This window comes from Mirounga leonina, unplaced genomic scaffold (assembly GCF_011800145.1).
Source record: "Mirounga leonina isolate KUSES-001 unplaced genomic scaffold, KU_Mleo_1.0 Mir_53, whole genome shotgun sequence".
In the NCBI taxonomy this organism is placed as follows: domain Eukaryota; kingdom Metazoa; phylum Chordata; class Mammalia; order Carnivora; family Phocidae; genus Mirounga; species Mirounga leonina.
Window position 1 is genome coordinate 61,232,550 of NW_023270807.1, and position 18,698 is coordinate 61,251,247.

The following is an 18,698-nucleotide window of genomic DNA, read 5'->3' on the forward strand; positions in this document are numbered from 1 at the left end:
ACAGACAGTGCTGTAGTGAATTTTGATATAGGTCTTCTTTTGCTTTTGTTTTTGAACCTTTGTGTGTGAGTATGTCTGTAGGAGAGTCCTTGGCATGGAATTGCTGGGTCAAATAATATGCACATTAAAATTTTTGTAAGTATTGCCAAATTGCTTTTAAAATGGTATTAGTTTATCTTCCATTGCAGCAGTGTAACAGGAAATTTGAAAATGGTATAAGTTTTACTGAACTTAAAAGAGACTTTATACCTAATAATGGATAGTAATGAATATCTTCCTATATTAATTTTTAAATCATAGAGAAAACTTTAAAGTATTGATAATCATGATTTCTCTTTCTCTCTGTCCCTCCCCTGTTCTTTACAGAGCAAATTATTCATGGAAGGATTTAGAAGCCTAAAAGAAGGAGAACCAGTGGAATTCACATTTAAAAAATCTTCCAAAGGCCTTGAATCAATACGGGTAACTGGACCTGGTGGGAACCCCTGTTTAGGAAGTGAAAGAAGACCCAAAGGGAAGACACTACAAAAAAGAAAACCAAAGGGAGATAGGTAATCATTTACTTTGTTAGTTTATGAGTTTATTGTACTTGGGAAAAAATTCTGAAAATCTTTTTCATTTTTATTATATTGGACTTAATATAATTTAACCAAAGTAAAAAAAATGCCACCATTGTGTAGTTGAATAAACTTTATCAGGAATATAGGCTATCAGGATGCCTGGGTGGCTCAGTCGATTAAGTGGCTGACTTCTGCTCAGTCATGATCCCGGGGTCCTGGGATCCAGTCCCATGGTGGGCTCCCTGCTCAATGGGGAGCCTGCTTCTCCCTCTGCCTGCCACTCCCCCTGCTTGTGCTCTCTCTCTTTCTCTCTCTGACAAATAAATAAAAAAAAAATAAGTAAATAAATAAAATCTTTAAAACAAAAAAGAATATGAGCTATCTTGCAATTTGAACTCTACACTATTTCCACCAGATTGTTCTGAGATCACAAATGAGGAGTCAGGATTCCCAACAGACAGTGCTATTCCTCTGTACATCTTAACACCTCACCTGTTTTTTTCAAATGAAAATGCCTTTATTGTTTTGTCTGTTTTTAAAAGATAACTGATGTATAAAAAAATTCAAACAATATAAAAAATTATAAAGTCAGGAAAAAAATCACTTGAAATCCTAACTAAGGTGGGACTCATAATATATATGCAGTATTTTAAAACTTGAATTTTTTTTCATTTAACAGTATATCAAGGAACATTTCATATCAATCATTAGCACCTGCATAAATTCCCACTGTGTGAATATACCAGAATTTACTTATTTTTTTTTAAAGATTTTATTTATTTATTTGATAGAGAGAGACACAGCGAGAGAGGGAACACAAGCAGGGGGAGTGGGAGAGGGAGAAGCAGGCTTCCCGCAGAGCAGGGAGCCCGATGCGGGGCTCGATCCCAGGACCCTGGGTTCATGACCGGAGCCGAAGGCAGACGCTTAACGACTAAGCCACCTAGGCGCCCCGAAAATTTATTTTTTGAATGCACCAGAATTTAAACAGTGCTGAAGTAATTTGTTAAAATTAAGCTATTTTGAATATTTTGACCTTTTCAGTAGTACCACAGTGGGAATCTGTATATGTATGTTTTTGAAAAATTGTCTGATTATATCCTTGGGATAAATACTGAAAAATCTGGGTCAAAAACAAGGCATTTAAAAATTTTTGGTATCTATGTCCAAACTGTTCTCCAGAAATGATTAGGGCCAATATACAACCCCTTCAAAAAGGACTGTTCATAGAATGATGTCATTTTATTTTTAAGATTTTTATTATTTTTTTAAGTAATCTCTGCACCCAACCTAAGGTTCGAATTTACAATCCCAAGATCAAGAGTCACATGCTCTACCAACTGAGCCAGCCAGGCTCCCCTTAAATATACATTTTTTTTTGCATAAGTTTATTTTTTTAAAAGGCATATAGACAATAAACAAAGTAAACAATCAGATCTTACTTCTACCCAGCATTATCTGTCCTAGAACTGTTCCATTAAGTTCCAGTCTCTAAACATCTTAAATTTCAATAATCGTTCTCTTCATCAGAGTCCATGACTTTTCTTCTGTTAAATTTAACTGTGGTTTTCTTTTCTGTTTGTTGGCTTACTTTTTCAAGGATTTCTATTAAACCTTGTTCTGATACCTTCCCACTCACTTGTCCATATCTTGCCATCTGTATGAGGTAATTCTCTACTGCTTTAGTTTTTTCGGGCTTTTACAAGTGCTAAGTTACTGAAGCGGGCCCGGTCTGACTGATCCAGGACTTGGGCTAAGATACTGTTTCTCATTTCTGCTTCCCTGTGCTTTGCCTCCGTTGTGCTGCATGGCCAGGATCCCGGTGCTTCGCCCGCAGTCTGGCCGGCCTCTGCTTCCTCAGAGCCTCCAGCCCCTCCTCCGCCGTGCTGCGGCGGTCCGGGGTTGGTTAGCCGTGGCCACGCTCCGAGGGCTCTCCCTTAAATATACATTTTTGAATGTTTTTTCAATTTATTTTATTTTTTAAGATTTTATTTATTTATGTGAGAGACAGAGACAGAGATATGAGAGAGAGAGCACAAGCAAGGAGGAGAGGGAGAAAGAGGCAGGCTGCCGGCGAGCAGGAAACCTGATGCGGAGCTTGATCCCAGGACCCTGAGATCGTGACCTGAGCCAAAGGCAGATGCTTAACTGACTGAGCCACCCAGTCACCCCTGAATTTTTTTTTAAGTGGGCTCCATACCCAATATGGGGCTTGAACTCAGAACCCTGAGATCAAGAGTCACATGCTCTACCAGCCGAGCTAGCCAGGCAACCCTGAATGATGTCATTTTAAAAATCTTTTCCAGGGCACTTGGGTGGCTCAGTTGATTGGGTGTCCGACTCTTGATTTTGGTTCAGGGTCATGGGATTGAGCCCCGCATCAGGCTCTGTGCTCAGTGGGGAGTCTGCTGGAGATTCTCTCTTTCCCTTTCCCTCTGCCTTTCCCCCTGCTCATGCATACGCTTTTTTTTTGTCTCTCTCTCTCTCAAATAAATAAATAAATATAAATAAATCTTTAAAAAAATCTTTTCCAATGACATAGGTTAAGAGATACAGCTCACTTTTTTTCCTTTGCATCCTTTGATTAGATTAGAGGTCAAATATATTTTTATGTCAATTTTCATTTTTTTCTTCCATGAATTACATGTTTCTTGTCCTTTGCTCATGTTTCTATCAAGGTGTTCATTTGCTGTTATTGATTTGGAAGTTCGCTGTTTAGGAAAGAACTCTGTTTTCTTCTTTCCCACTCTGAAAAATCCAGTTCTTCCCTACTGTTTTTCTCTTGTGTATCTGCTTTACTTTTACACAGCACTTGGTTTCTGACACCAAAAGTATGGAGATTTTTACCCCCACACCAAACTGTTCTCCACAACACCAGCTGGATGTCCTACAATTTCACTCAATTCTGAGGCAGTTTCATTAATGCAAAGAGATAATGGTGGTTCAGATTGGGATGGTAGCAGTAGAGGTGAGCAACAAAAATCCTGACATTGTGAAGGTAGAGACAACAGGATTTACTATTGGATCAGATGTGGGCTGTGAGAGAAAGTGAATATTCAGGATGATTCCAAGGTTTGTTTGGCCTGAGCAGCCAGAAGGCTGGAGGGATCATTTACCAAGAGGGAGAAGACTAGGGAAGGAGCAGGAAATCGGAAGTATGGTGTCAGATATGTATAAGCTGGAGATTTATAGTAGACATTCAAACGGGAAAATAGATATGGCAGATGGATACATGAGTATGGAGTTCCAGGGCTATAGACAAAAACTTGACAATAGTCAACAGAAAGATATTTACAGTCTTAAGACTGAACGAAATCACTGTCAGAGTGAGTACACATGGAAAAGAGAAAACAACCCAGCCCTGGGGCACTCCAGCACTTAGGGAGCAGGAAGAGTAGGAGGAATAGCAAAAGGCATTAGGTTAGAAGGAGGGAAATGGGAAAATCAAGAGGATTTTGTCTCAGAAGTCAAGGAAAGAAGTATTTCAAGAAGGAAAGGGTCTCTGGTGTTGGAAATGGTGCTGATGGTGAAATGATTAAGATGACCACCAGGACTTGAGCATTTAGCAACAAGGAAGTCACTGGTGAAGTTGACAAGCTCAGATTCAGTGGACTGTTGGGAGTAAAAGTCTAAGCGGGTTGTGTTCAACAGAAGGAAAGGAGAGGAAGTGGAGACAGCAAGTATAGACAATTTTTTGAGTTTCCTATAAATGAGAGCAGAAAAATGAAGCAGCAGCTGAGGAGGCAAAGAACATATAGCCTGCTAATGTGTCAGTGGGAATGGTCCAGTAGAAAGGGAAGATTGAGCATGCAGGAAAGAGGAGGACAATTGCTGGAGTGATTTCCTTGCTTGGGAGAGAAGGTTTGGAGATTTAAAAAGAAAGAAGGTATGAAATAGGAAATTAAGGGGTGCCTGTGTGTCTCAGTAGGTTAAGTGTCTGACTCTTGGTTTCGGCTCAGGTCATGATCTCATGGGTTGTGAGATCGAGCCCCATGTCAGGCTCCATGCTCATTAGGGAGTCTGCTTAACGGTTCTCTTCCTCTGCCTCTCCCTCAACTAAGGTGTGCGCACTCTCCCCCCACCCCGTCTCAATAAATACGTATGTCTTTAAAAATTTTTTGAAATAGGAAATTAAAAGAGTTAGGGCATTGTGGAGAAAAGGTAGAATTCCAGGCTATACCAAAAACCCACTGACGATTAGTGGACATGAATTTAAAGTAGTGTCAGTCAGTATGATTGTTTTTTCTCCAGCCATTGGCGACTTCATGGCTATAACTGTGAAATAGAAAGATGGATTTAATTAGAGTTGGGGCTTTCCTAGTTGAGAATAACAAAGGGAGAGAAGCGAGGGCACTGATGATGTATGCAAGGGAGCAGTTGTAATGATGGATTATGCAGTATAAACTAGGTGAGGAGTGAAGACAGAAAAAGTGGCAGGCTTGTGGTGTGTGGGTTACAGATGGGGTTCTAAAATTGCTGCAGTTGGGGTGCTAGAAAGAATGAGAGGGTATAAGTTGGTGGTGATCAGAGGGTGAATAACTCCTTCAAGATCTCTTGTTTGTTGTGTGTCTTACTGCGATGAAAGCTTTTACACAATTTGGTATCTAATGATTTCCAACTACATAGTTCACGACGTTTATAATTTTTGTCACTAGCATTAGCAATTCCAGTTTTCTGTGTGCCACCGTTTTTGTAAAGTGACAGAGACAAACTGCAATAAAATAATCAAATAAGCAGCACAGAGGCTCTTGTATAGAAACTGAAACAGAGAGAGAGCAGGATGTGGCAGTGTTAACTGACGTTCGGAAGAGTCTCCAAGGCACTGATTTGCTCCCTAAATAAAGACCTCAGAGACCTTTGGTAACTTTCTTGGTTTCTTCTATGATTATTAACTATGTCTACTTCTGGAGAAAGCCTTAATAATGAGAATAAAATTGTGCTTTGATCCAGATTTTCATGTTTATTAGCTTAGTTATGTAAAATATCCTCAAAAATCTTAAAACATTCTGGATTTTCTAGTCACTTCCCATTATCTATTTTTGTTGCATTTTTTCCTTAAGAATTTTTTTATTTCAAAGAACCAGCTCTTGGATTAATTTCTGTTACGCTGTTTTCTCTTAATATTTTGTGTGATTCTTCTTACTATTTCCTTCCATTTTACTTTTTAAGTTTTTAATTTTTAAAAATTTTAAGTAGGCTCTAAGCCCAATGTGGGGCTTGAACTCATGACCCTGAGATCAAGAGTCACATGCTCTGCTGACTGACCCAGCCAGTCGCCCCCCCCCGCCTTTTACTTTTTATTATGAAAATTTTCAGAATACAAAGAAGTTGAAAAAAATGGTATGGTCATCACCCATATATACCCACATCTGTATTTCAATAATTGTAAACATTGTGGAAATTTCTAAAAGTTTTAAAGTATACTATAGGGGGCCTGGGTGGCTGTCGTTAAGCATCTGCCTTTGGCTCAGGTCATGGTTGCAGGATCCTGGGATTGAGCCCCGCATCAGGCTTCCTGCTCAGTGGGGAGCCTGCTTCTCCCCCTGCTTGTACTCTCTCTCTGTGTCAAATAAATAAATAAAATCTTTTTTAAAAATGAAGTATACTATAGATGATAACTGTAATATCATGCCTCATTCATCCCTATCAAAATAGTACTTCCTTAATAACATCTAACACCTGATCCATTCTAAAATTTCCCCAGTTGTCCAAAATTTATCTTTTGCGGCTGCTTTTTTCAAATCAGAATGCAATTAAGGAACATGGCTTTAGTTTAGTTATATAGGTCTTTTATTAAAATATTTTATTTATTTATTTTAGATGGGTGAGGGGCAGTAGGAAAGGGAGAATCTCAAGCAGACTCCCTGCCGAGCACAGAGCCCAAGATGGGGCATGATTCTGTGACCCCGAGATCATGACCTGAGCCAAAACCAAGAGTCAGTTGCTCAACCAACTGAGCCACCCAGGTGCCCCTAGTTTTATATGTCTTAAGTCTCTTGTAGTCTAGAACAGCCCTTCCCTACACACGCACATGCTTTTTAGGAAGGAATTCTATGACATTAACTTGTTAAAGAGACTAAGCGAACTGTCTTATAGAAGGTGCCATAATTGGGATTCATGCTAGTGTTTTTAAACTTGTTTCTCCAACACTTACGTTTCCTTTAAATTGGAAGTATTACAAAAATGTGTATCTTGAACCTAACAAAATCCTTTCAATCTAACTTTCAGTTTACAGACAATGTAAGGGTGAGAGGGACAAGTGGAAAAACACCAGGATGAATCCAGATCATAGCCTGAGTCGGTCTAATAATTCTTTATGATTAGATTGAGCTTGTTCATCTATGACAAGAATGTCGTGGAAGTGATGCTGCGTTCTTCTCCTTGTATTGTATCAGATGTGTGGAGCCCAGCATAGGGCTTGAGCTCACGACCCTGATGTCAAGAGTCAGACGCTTAACTGACTGAGCCACCCAGGTGTCCTGACCCTCTGTCTTTTTGTTTTTCCCTGTTTTTTGTAGTTCTCCTCCACGTAAAACCCTTGGCCACCAATGACCTATTCTCTATCACTGTAGTTTTGTCTTTTCATTAGTAGAAGTGGAATTGTACCTTTTTTCCCCTCAGTTTTATTAGATATAATAAGGTGTTCAACATAATGATTTCATATATGTATATATAGGGAAATGATTATCACAGTAAGTTTTGTTAACACCCATCACTTCACAGTTACAGTTTGTATCTTGTGATGAGAACTTTGAAGATTTACAATTAGCAACTTTCAAATACACTATACAGTAGTATTGTTAACTTTAGTCACCATGCAGTACTGTACATTAAACCTCAGAACTTACTTGTTTTATGACTACAAGTTTGTATCTTTTGATCACCTTCACCTGTTTTACCCAGGCCCCACCTCCACCTCTGGCAACCACCAATCTGTTATGTTTCTATGAGTTTGGTTTCTTTAGATTCCGATATAAGTAAGGTGATATAGTATTTATCTTACTCTGAGTTCTTTCATCCAGGATAATGCTTTCAAAATCCATGCAAATTGTCCCAAATGACAGAATTTCCTTCCTTTTTTATGGCTGATTAATATTCATGTGTGTGTATGTGTGTGTATCTCACATTTTCATCATCCATTCATTTGTCGGTAGGCTTTTTAGTTTGTTTCTGTGTCTTAGCTATTGTAAATAATGCTGCAGAGGTCATGGAGCAGGGCAGATACCTCTTTGAGATAATGATTTCATTTCCTTTGAATATATACCCAGAAGTGAAATTGCTGAATCATATGGTAGTTCTATCTTTAATTTTTTGAAAAACCTCCATATTGTTTTCCATTTTGACTGAACTAATTTATATTCCCACCAACAGTGAGACAGTTGGGTACAGAGAACCAGGAGGGGGGAGGATGGCAATATACACTTCCCAGATACTTAAAAAGCTGTTCAAGGGGTGCCTGGGTGGCTCAGTCGTTAAGCATCTGCCTTCGGCTCAGGTCATGATCCCAGGGTCCTGAGATCGAGCCCCGCATCGGGCTCCCTGCTCTGCAGAAAGCCTGCTTCTCCCTCTCCCACTCCCCCTGCTTGTGTTCCCTCTCTCGCTGTGTCTCTCTCTATCAAATAAATAAATAAAATATTTAAAAAGAAAAGCTGTTCAAAAGAAACTGTGATGTAGGAAAATGCAATACAAGTGAAAATAAGGAATAGCAGTGATAAGTCTGCTGTACATGTAGCCTCCCTTCCCTTCCATCATCAGTGCACAAGGGTTCCCTTTTCTCCACATCCTCACCAAATTTGTTATTTCTTGTCTTTTTGTTAATAGCCAGGTGTGAGGTGATGTCTTATTATGCTTTTGATTTGACTTTACCTGATGATTAGTGATATTGAGCACCTTTTCATGTACCTGTTGGCCATTTGTATGTTTTCCTGGGAAAAATATCTATTAAGTTCCTCTGTCCACTTTTAATCAGATTGTTTGTTTGTTTGCTAATGAGTTGTATGAGTTCTTTATATATTTTGAATATTAACCCTTCATCAGATATATGATTTGCAAATATTTTCTCCCATTCTATAGGTTGCCTTTGCATTTTGTTAATGGTTTCTTCTGTTGTGTAGAAATTTTTTAGTTTGATTTAGTTGATTTGTTTATTTTTGCTTTTGTTGTCAAATCTAAAAAATCATTGCCAAGACTGATGTCGGAGAGCTTAAGCCTTATGTTTTCTTCTAGGAGTTTGTGGTTTCAGGTCTCATCTTCAAGTCTTGAATCTATTTTGAGTTGGTTTTTGTACATGTTGTAAGATAGTGGTCCAGTTTCATTTTTTGGCATGTGACTGCCCAGTATTCCCAACACAATTTATTGAGGAGACTGTCCTTTCCCCATTGTATATTCTTGGTTCCTTTGTCATAAATTAATTGGCCATATATGTGTGAGTTTATTTCTGATCTTTCTGTTCTGTTTCATTGATCTATGAGTCTGATTTTATGCCAGTACCATACTGTTTGATAACTATTCTTTTATAATACAGTTTGAAATCAGAGAGTGCAATGCCACCAACTTTGTTCTTCCTCAGGGTCTCTTTGGATTCAGTGTTTTTGTGGTTCCATCCAAATTTTAGGTGTGTGTATGCTATTTCTGTGAAAACTGCCTCTGGAATTTTGATACGAATTCCATTGAATCTATAGATCACTTGGGGGGATATGGACGTTTTAACAATATTAATTCTTCCAGTCCATGAGCACAGAATAGCTTTTCACTTATTTGTAAATGTTTTCTTCAATTTTTTTCATTAATGTCTTGTAGTTTTCAGTGTATAGATCTTTCACCTCCTTTGTTGAATTTATTCCTAGGTATTTTATTCTTTTTGATGCAATTGTATATGAGACTGTTTTCTTAACTTCTCCTTCTGATAGTTCATTATTAGTGTATAGGAACCAAATGATTTCTGTATATTGATTTTGTATTCTGCAACTTTACTGAGTTTGTCTGTTAGTTCTAACAATGTTTTGGTGGGATCTTTTCAGGCTTCTATATCATGTCATCTACAATTGGAGACAATTTTACACCTTCGTTTCCAATTTGGAAGACTTTTTTTTTTCTTATGTAACTGCTTTGGTTAGGGCTTCTAGTACTATATTGAATAAAAGTGGCAAGAGTGGGCATCCTTGTCTTGTTCCTGATCTTGAAAGAAAAACTTTCAGCTTTTTACCATTGTATAATGTTAAGCTGTGGGCTTGTCATATGTGGCTCTTATTATGTTGGGGTGTGTTTCCTCTATACCCACTTTATTATGAATGGATGTTGAATTGTGTCCGATGTTTCTTCTGCATCTTTTGAGATGATCATATGACTCTTATCCTCCGTTTTGCTCATATGATGTATTACATTTATTGATTTGTAGATGTTAAACCATCCTTGTAATTCAGGAATAAATCCCACTTGATAACAATGTATGATCCTTTTAATATATTGTTGAATTCAATTTTTTAATATTTTGTTGAGGATTTTGCATTTATATTCATCAGGGATACTGCCCTGTAATTTTCTTTTCTTACAGTATCCTTGTATGGTTTTGGTTTCAGGGTAATGCTAGCCTGATAAAATGAGTTTGGAAATGTTCCCTTCTCTTCTTTATTTTTGAAGTGTTCCATTTGAAGTGGATTGGTATTAAGTCTTCTTTAAATGTTTGGTATAATTTACCAGTGAAGCGATGCAGTCCTGGACTTTTCCTTGTTAGGAAACTTTTTATTACTCCTTAGTAGTAATTGGTATACTCAGATTTTTTATTTCTTCATAATTCAGGCTTGGTAGGTTGCATGTTTCTAGGAATTTATCCATTTCTTCTAGGCTGTCCAATTTGTTGGTGTATAATTCTTCATAGTCTGTTTTGAGCCTTTTTATTTCTGTGTGATCAGTTATAATATCTCCTCTTTTATTTCTAATTTCATTTATTTGAATCCTCCTTTTTTCTTAGTAAGTGTAGCTAAAGGCTTTTCTATTTTATTATTTTTTTAAGATTTTATCTATTTTTTTGACAGAGAGAGAGACACAGCGAGGAGGGAATACAAGTAGGGGGAGTGGGAGAGGGAGAAGCAGGCTTCCTGCTGAGCAGGGAGCCTGATGCGGGGCTCGATCCCAGGACCCTGGGATCATGACCTGAGCTGAAGGCAGATGCCTAACGACTGAGCCACCCAGGCACCCTCTGTTTTATTTTATATTTTAAACATTTTATTTATTTATTTGTCAGAGAGAGAGAGAGAGAGAACACAAGCAGGGAGAGCGGCAGGTAGAGGGAGAAGCGGGTTCCCCAATGCGGGACTTGATCCCAGGACCCTGGATCATGACCTGAGCTGAAGACAGACACTTAACCGACTGAGCCACCCAGGCATCCCAGGCTTTTCTATTTTACCTTTTCAAAGAACTGGCTCTTAGTTTCACTGATTTTTCTTTTGTCTTTTTAGTTTCTATTTCATTTATTTCCACTCTGGTCTTTGTTATTTCCTTCCTTCTACTAATTTGGGCTTAAGTTTATTTTGAAGTTGGCTTTTTTCACTTGGCATAATGACTTTGAAATTCATCCAAGTTGTTGAGTGTATCAATAGTTCATGCCTTTTTATTGCTTAGTAGTATTCCATTGAATGGATGTAACACCGTAATCCATTCATCTGTGGGAGGACATTTGGCTTGTTTCCAGTTTGATGATTATGAACAAAGCTGTTACAAACATTTGTATACAGGTTTTCTTGTGAACTAAGTTTTCATTTATCTAGGAGTGGATTGCTGGATAATATGGTCATATGTGTGTATTTAGCTTTATAAGAAAATGCCAATTTTTTTTTCGGAGTGTTGGTACTATTTTGAATTCCCATCAACAGTGTATGAGTTCCAGCTGCTCTATATCTTTGTCAGCATTTGATATTATCAGAATTTTTAAAAATTTTAACCAGTCTAATAGATGTATAGTGATATCTCATCATGGTTTTAATTTTCATTTCCCTTATGGCTACCGATATTGACATTTTTAAATGTTTTTGTGTCATCTTTATATCTTTGGTGAAGTGTCTGTTTGTACCTTTTGCCCATTTTTACTGGATTGTTTGTTATTGTTGCATTTTGAGAGCTCATTATATAAAAATTGTGGATACTAGTCCTTTGTCAGACATATGACTCACAGATTTTTTTTTCTTCTGAGTTTGTGGCTTATTTTTCCACTGTCTTAAATATCTGTCACAGAACTAAAGTTTTACAGTTTGATAAGGACACTTATCAATCTCTTATTTTATGTCATGTTTATTTGGTGTTATGTTTAAGAAATTATTGCTTATGTCAGGACACAGAGATTTTTCCCCCATGTTTTCTTGTTGTAGTTTTATAGTTTTATGTTTTACATTTACATAACAATCTGTTTAGAGTTAATTTTTGTATGGGGTTGAGGTTTAGGCTCATTTTTTGTTTATGAATAATATGAATTGTTCAAACACCACCTGTCCAAAAGAATATCTCTTTTTTCTTGGAATGTTTTTAAATTACAAAGTTGAATCTAATTTCTGTCGTTTCAGGTTAAAAAATTAAAACTATAAAATTTTCATTACATGGAATTAACATATTTAACAAACTTGAAATTTGGTCCCATCACTCAAAAGAAAGTATTTGTTCAATTCTAAATATCATATATATTATATATATACATGGAACCATATTTTGTGAAGATTTATGTCTTTGTAGCAAGAAATATAAAATAATTTTAAGGATTTTATCTTAATTTTACATAAACTACAAAAGAAAGTGGGATTATTTTTTTTCTGTCTTAAAATTCTGCTGAATTTAGTATACAGTTACCAGTGTCCAGTTACTCAGTAGCAGTGTTATTTTCTCTTATTTTAAATCCTCCACATTTAAAATCTTTAAGAAAAATTTCAAATGAAATCATTTCAGATTTATTTTTGCTGTTTATTTTTTTATGTACATTATCAAAAGAGTAGAGATTTAATGACCCCTATACAGCTCTCTTTATAATAAAATGAAGGTTGTTGTTAATTTAAAACTTTATTTTTCCCCTCAAAATCTGGCCTATACTTGATAACTTTTATTTTTTTATAAAGCCACAATTTATTGTGAAGTAAAAGAAGAAACTTCTAACAATGAAATTATGGGGAAACACAGTAAAATGATTCTTTTATTTGCCACTGTTAATTTTTAGAATTTATGTGGAATTACATGTCAGGCTATAATAGATAATTAAATGTTTCATGTAATAAAATTTTAGTTTATATTAACAAATGTATTATATTAGTAAAAATGATGTGGACTCAAAACAGATGGTCTGGAAATCTTTCTATGAAGGTTAAATGATTTTAATCATTAAGGAATAAAAATACATGTAAGCTTTAAAAACATTTGAAGTGCATATATACATGGTAAATGTATCTATTGGTTGTATACATATAAGCTTCATTTTTTTTTTTTTTGTTTGTTTATGGTTTCTTTTATTACCTCCTTTTTTATTCTAAATTTTTTCTAGGGTAGGGACTATTTTCTTTGTTCTCCTTAACCTTCCACATCTTTTGACCCAACCACAGGGTCCAAGAAGTGCTGTTCATTATAATGCAGTTCCTTTCAACAGTGTTGACCTGAGATTTTTAAAATAACAAAATATAATACCAATGTTCTACTGCTTTCATTTCATTTCAAGCAATATTTCATTTGCATCACTGCATTAGCACACGATTAAGCTTTTTGATTTTTCTTCATGAGTTGAAGTTTTAATATATTTTGTTTAGAAAGAAGGTTGTTATGATGTTCCGTATTACTGCTTTTCACGTTGAAGTGTAAGAAATTCCTTTCATTTGATCATATTAAAAAAATTTGTTTGTCATTTTTAAGATGTTCTTCATGTAGACTTAAAAACTAATTATGAAATTTGACATTCCTTACAGTCCAGTATTAAATTGGTATTAGATGGCACATTTGTGGTCAAAAAGACCAAGGTGAATATAAACAGAATCTCATTATATATGTCTAATTTATTCTCAGCTTGGAAGAGCTAACTTGCCTTTTGTTTAAAAATAAAAGTGAAGGTATATGATAGTAAAGTTATTTTTACTTGGCCATAGTTTTTTTATTTCAAATTCCTTAAATTTGCAAAAAGGTTTTGGAAGCCATAAGATTTTTTTAAATCTGCTTAGGATTTTCTCATTGAAAGACTGTATATTTTCATTTGTTTATTAAAAAGAAAAAAAAATTTAATGCCCTTATTTACCTTTAGAGCAAGTGAGCTCAAAACCAACTAGTGGTAACCCTCTTCCACCCCCTCCCCCACCTACCTCAGCAGTATAACATCTTTCTCTCATTATTTTTGTGGTATAACTTGAAGTTTTTCAGGTACTTCATAGTTAGGAATTATAGTGCTATGTTTTTTTCATTTTGAGATCTACATACATAGCATCACTAAAAATAATAAATCTACTTAAGTTTATGATGCCATTTTATTAAGGATATCTGTTTCATATTAAAAGTTTTTCAGTGATTTTATTTTCATATTTATTATATCCTAGAACCTGCTCCCAAAAGAAAAAGAAAAATGCTCTTTAGATGCTGGAGATATTTGAAAACTGTAAATCAACAAATTCCAATAAATAACTGTTTCACCCTGATACTTGTGTGATTAGATTTAGGAATTTGCTGTTTAGTAGGTTCCTATTGTGGAAGAGAAATCTCTCAGGCATGAATTGATAGTCCAGATCCTTTGAGGTCTGTCTATTCTGACCTATGACCCCTATTCTTACAAGGTCAACATCTGAGGGCAGGAGATTAAGGCAGTTTAAAGACTGGAATGGTAAATGGAATGGAAAAATTAGCCAGCACATTTTGGGTGCAAAACATCAAAGTCATCAAATAGTTTGCTTATTTTAAACCTGGCTTATGGGTGTAACAAGCTAATTTTACTGTTTTTGTTGGAATCAGAAAAATTTAGTAGCCATAATTGAAGATTCTATTTAATAATAAATTTTAACTGTATAGTACAAATTAAGTTCACCAAGCTTAACATCAAAATATCAGAAAATACAAAAATAACTTGTCAGTTTCAACACATTTTAGTCTTGTGTCCAGTTTGAATATTTAATTTAAATTTAAACTGGAATAACATTTACTTTAGCTTTTACTACAAAATAATTTTAGTTTATCAACAATGTTGAATAAACTGTATGTGCACCTATATTGGCTGATAATTGGAAAGTGACAGGATTTAGTTGTAATTATATACTGTTGACTTTTAAGAAAAATGTATTTTTAAGTGGTAGTGGTAGAAAATAGAAGAAAGTAAATTGGTCAAGCAGAGACAATTTCTCCTTTGTCTTTCTTAGACTTTGGTCTTTTATCTTTTACTTTTCCCTCTTAAAATGTTCCTTTAATTGTGTTTCATTGTAATTGCAAAATATAGACTTTAAATCTTAGTTACTATGTTTTGGTCCCTTGTAAACAATTTCCCACCACACTTTATTTCACATTTGTTTGTATCCTGGACAGCTGTGGATTTGCATCTTCTGCTTCCTACTAATGACTGGCAAGAGCTGAAGTTGAATAACTGAACTGTTGCATCAAAGTTTCCATTCATCTATATAGTGACTAAGGGCATTAGTAAAACCAATGGAATACCCACATTCCCTTAATTTTAATTCTTAAGCATTTTTTATTCTACCCCAAATTTTCCTTATTTGTAGACTTAATTTTAGGGTGGTTTCCCAAGTCCTTTCTTCTTGTGATTATTTTGCCAGAGATCTCTTAATGAGGCAATTATAGTTGTTTCCTTCATTCACATTATCTTAGCAGATGCTCTCCCTGCTGTGACCTCTGTTAAGACTGGGCAGACAATGTGCCATTCTCAGCACCCTGCACAAGACATTGTGTGGGGCTGAGCTTCCTTTGGCGCTGCATAGGTCTCCCCAGATGCCTGATGAGAATGGGCAGAAGCCAAGTGGCAAATCATCACAAATTTTAGGTTGATTTTCTGATTGCTGTTTTATTCTAAGCATAATAAATAGTAAAGTAATGCAGAAAAAAATGTTCCAGAAGCAACTTTAATGACACTTCAAGTAGAAATTGTGGGCTTAACAAGTAACTTTATATGATTTTTCTTCCTTTAGACTGTGGTCTTGGTGAAAGTGAGATCAAATATTTGTAGTATGGTTTCAATATAAGAGTTTATGAGAATTGCCTAATAGTTCAACATTTGGAGATCCTTTCAAAAAAGGAAATTAATTTAGCCTCTAATACTAAGTATGTATATTTTTAATGAAGATATGACATTCTTCAGAGTATCACTTTTAAATTTATAAAACATAAATCATCATGTTTATACCCGCTATGGTATCCACTGTGTTTCTGTGTGAACTCAATAAGGACTGATTAAGATGAAGACTAATCAACCAAAAATTTCCATTCTTTACACTGCTAAATCCCTCCAATGAAATACTAGTCCTAAGCCCCAAGCCCAAGTAACAATCCAGGGAATTACAAAGTTGTTAGCAGCTTTGAGCTAGCCTTTCTTTATTCTCCATTAATAAGGAAGTACATGTCAAATTTTGTTCTGATGAATCTGAAGAGCCTATGCAAAGGTTCTTTCAAATTTATACTGGAATTTTAATTTTTTGAAATTTGGTTAAAATAAACAGATTGAGAGTTATGACTTGAACTGTATTCATACTATAATGAGATTTTCTTTTATTGGTATAAATAGGATTACCTTATTTTTATTATTATTTATAATGTATAAATTTTAATCTGCTTGCACTTACCAGTAAAAAGTAGTAATTTAGTAAATCAGGTTCTATTTTAGTAAAACCAGATTCATAATAAGTTTTAACATAAAGTAATGTTTTTAACATATACATTTTCACATAATGAAGGACTGTTTTTAAAGTGTAAGTCCTTTGCATATAAGCAGAGAATAAATATTTAATTTAGAAAATGTTTTGTAAAGGGAAAATTTTCTTGCCATCATCTTAAAAGAAAATCTCAAGTCAAACAAGAATTCAAGAATTTTGGCCTCTAAAATTTTTAAGTGTAGTCTTGTCTGTTGTATGATTATTTTAAATATATGAGTTAATAAAGAACAAAACCCAGGTCTTGTTTTCCTTCCTTTTGGGAGGGAGTTAGTGTTGACTCTTAGTGGCTATGGAAAATGTTAAGAATCCCTAGAAATGCTAAAAATTTTACTTAGCCTTTCCATGAAGGCTAAAAATATTATCTATAATCTTTTATAATTATTTGTAAAGCTCTGTCTTTCAAAAATCATATGCTAAGGACAACTGAATTTTATAGCTCTTTTCATTAATTGGGAAAGCAGGATATGGTTATAGTTAGAGGAGCTCGGTTGCTGTATGCTAAATTTGAACCTGGGTTCTTTATACTGAGCCTGCCTCCTCATTAGCCATTCTGCACTGTCACAAACAAAAGCTTATATGAATAGCAACTTTTTAACAGGACCATTGTATGAAACTGCTGTTAAGTCAGTTTCCTGCTTTTTCCTATTTGGCTGACTCAAGACTACGTTCCCCAATTTAAGCATTTGCTTTTAGTCCCCTCAGTTTTAGTAGCCCATTTAGAGTCCCTTCTTGGGTTTATTATTGATAATACTGGAGGTACTACCAATGCAATAAGAAAAGAAAACAAAATTGAAAATCTAAGGATTGAAAAAGAAGAAATGAAATGCTTTGTTATACACAGCAGTAGGATTTTATATCCATAGTTATTTACAGGAAAATTAGTAGAATAGTTGGAATGAATAAATTAATTTAACAACATTGCCAGTTATAAGTTCAGTACAAGAAAATCAAACTAAGAACAACTGAATATCAGAAAAAGAAACAATTGAGTATCAGGAATGTCAAAACAACACAATCTGTGTCTGTCTGTTAACCATGTCTGACCATGGTGACCCTTCAAGAATAGTGGCTTCTGCCTTATTTTTGCCTTCCAAATCTTATACAAGTTTCTCTTTTGGCTAACTCCAACCCGGAGCCATCCAGAGAAAGAGATTCTGAGAAACATAGTTACCAGTCATAACCAAATTGACATACAACAGTCTAGCATCAGCAGTATAAACAGAGTTAGAAAATAGAGTGGGAAAAGATATTTGCAATGTATGTAGTTGATAAAGAATTTAATATCCAAAATATATAAAGGACTACAAATAAAAAAGAAGTAAAAACCCAATAGGAAATGAGCCAATAAACAATAATTTATGAAAAAGGAAAATATTCAATAGACAAAAAGACACTTAACATTACTAATTTAAATGGGATACTACTTTGCTCCCATTAAATTAGCAGAAATTTCAGTCTGACAATATTGTGAAGAATGTTATACAATCCTGGTGGGACTCTTACTTGACACAACACTTTATTTATTTATTTTAAGATTTTATTTATTTATTTGAGAGAGAGCTGGGGGTGGGGGAAGAGGGAGAAGCAGACCTCTCCACCAAGCCGCAGACTCCCCGCTGATCGCATACTGAGCCCAAGGCAGACGCTCAACCATCTGAACCACCCAGGTGCCCCGGTACAATACTCTAGAGAGCAAACTGACAATATCTGGTAGAATCAAAATTGTTTATATATCCTTTGATTCCACTTCTAGGTGGATTTCCTAGGACATTGTTTTCAAACTGTGGGTTGGGGCCCATTAGTTCTTTATATTAACTTGGTGGGTTATAGCATTATTATTTTTTAATGAAATATTACAGAATAAAAATCATCATAATACATTGTATGTAGTAAAAGTAATTGTTTCATAAGCTTTTTGGGTCGTGCTGTGTGTGTGTGTGTGTGTGTGTGTACTGAATCATAATGCAAAATGTTTTCTCAGTGTGGGTCATGGTCACATGTACACAAAGAAAATTTTACAAAAATGTTTATTGCAACATCGCTTGTAATAGCAAAAAAAATGGAAACAACCTAAATGTCTATTAACAAAAGAATGGTTAAATTATAGCATATTCTTAGGTGATACAGAGTTAAAGTGAACAAATTCGAACTACCTTTATTAATCTGGATAACTTTTTTAAAAAAGCCTGCTATAATGTTGAATAATAAAGCAAATTGCAGAGTGATTCATGCAATATTATTTCATCTTTACTAATTT

General features: G+C 35.1%; 1 protein-coding gene and 1 pseudogene across 1 annotated transcript in view; one reads left to right on the forward strand and one right to left on the reverse strand.

Moving 5' to 3' along the window:
* The window catches only part of LIN28B (lin-28 homolog B), a 122,910-nt gene that overhangs the window by 65,068 nt on the left and 39,144 nt on the right, over positions 1-18,698 (forward strand). Inside the window, exon 3 of the mRNA XM_034991305.1 lies at positions 367-551. Coding sequence (XP_034847196.1) covers positions 367-551 — 185 coding nt within the window. The remainder of the gene's footprint in view (positions 1-366; positions 552-18,698) is intronic.
* The window catches only part of LOC118000872, a 44,114-nt pseudogene continuing 27,384 nt past the window's right edge, over positions 1,969-18,698 (reverse strand).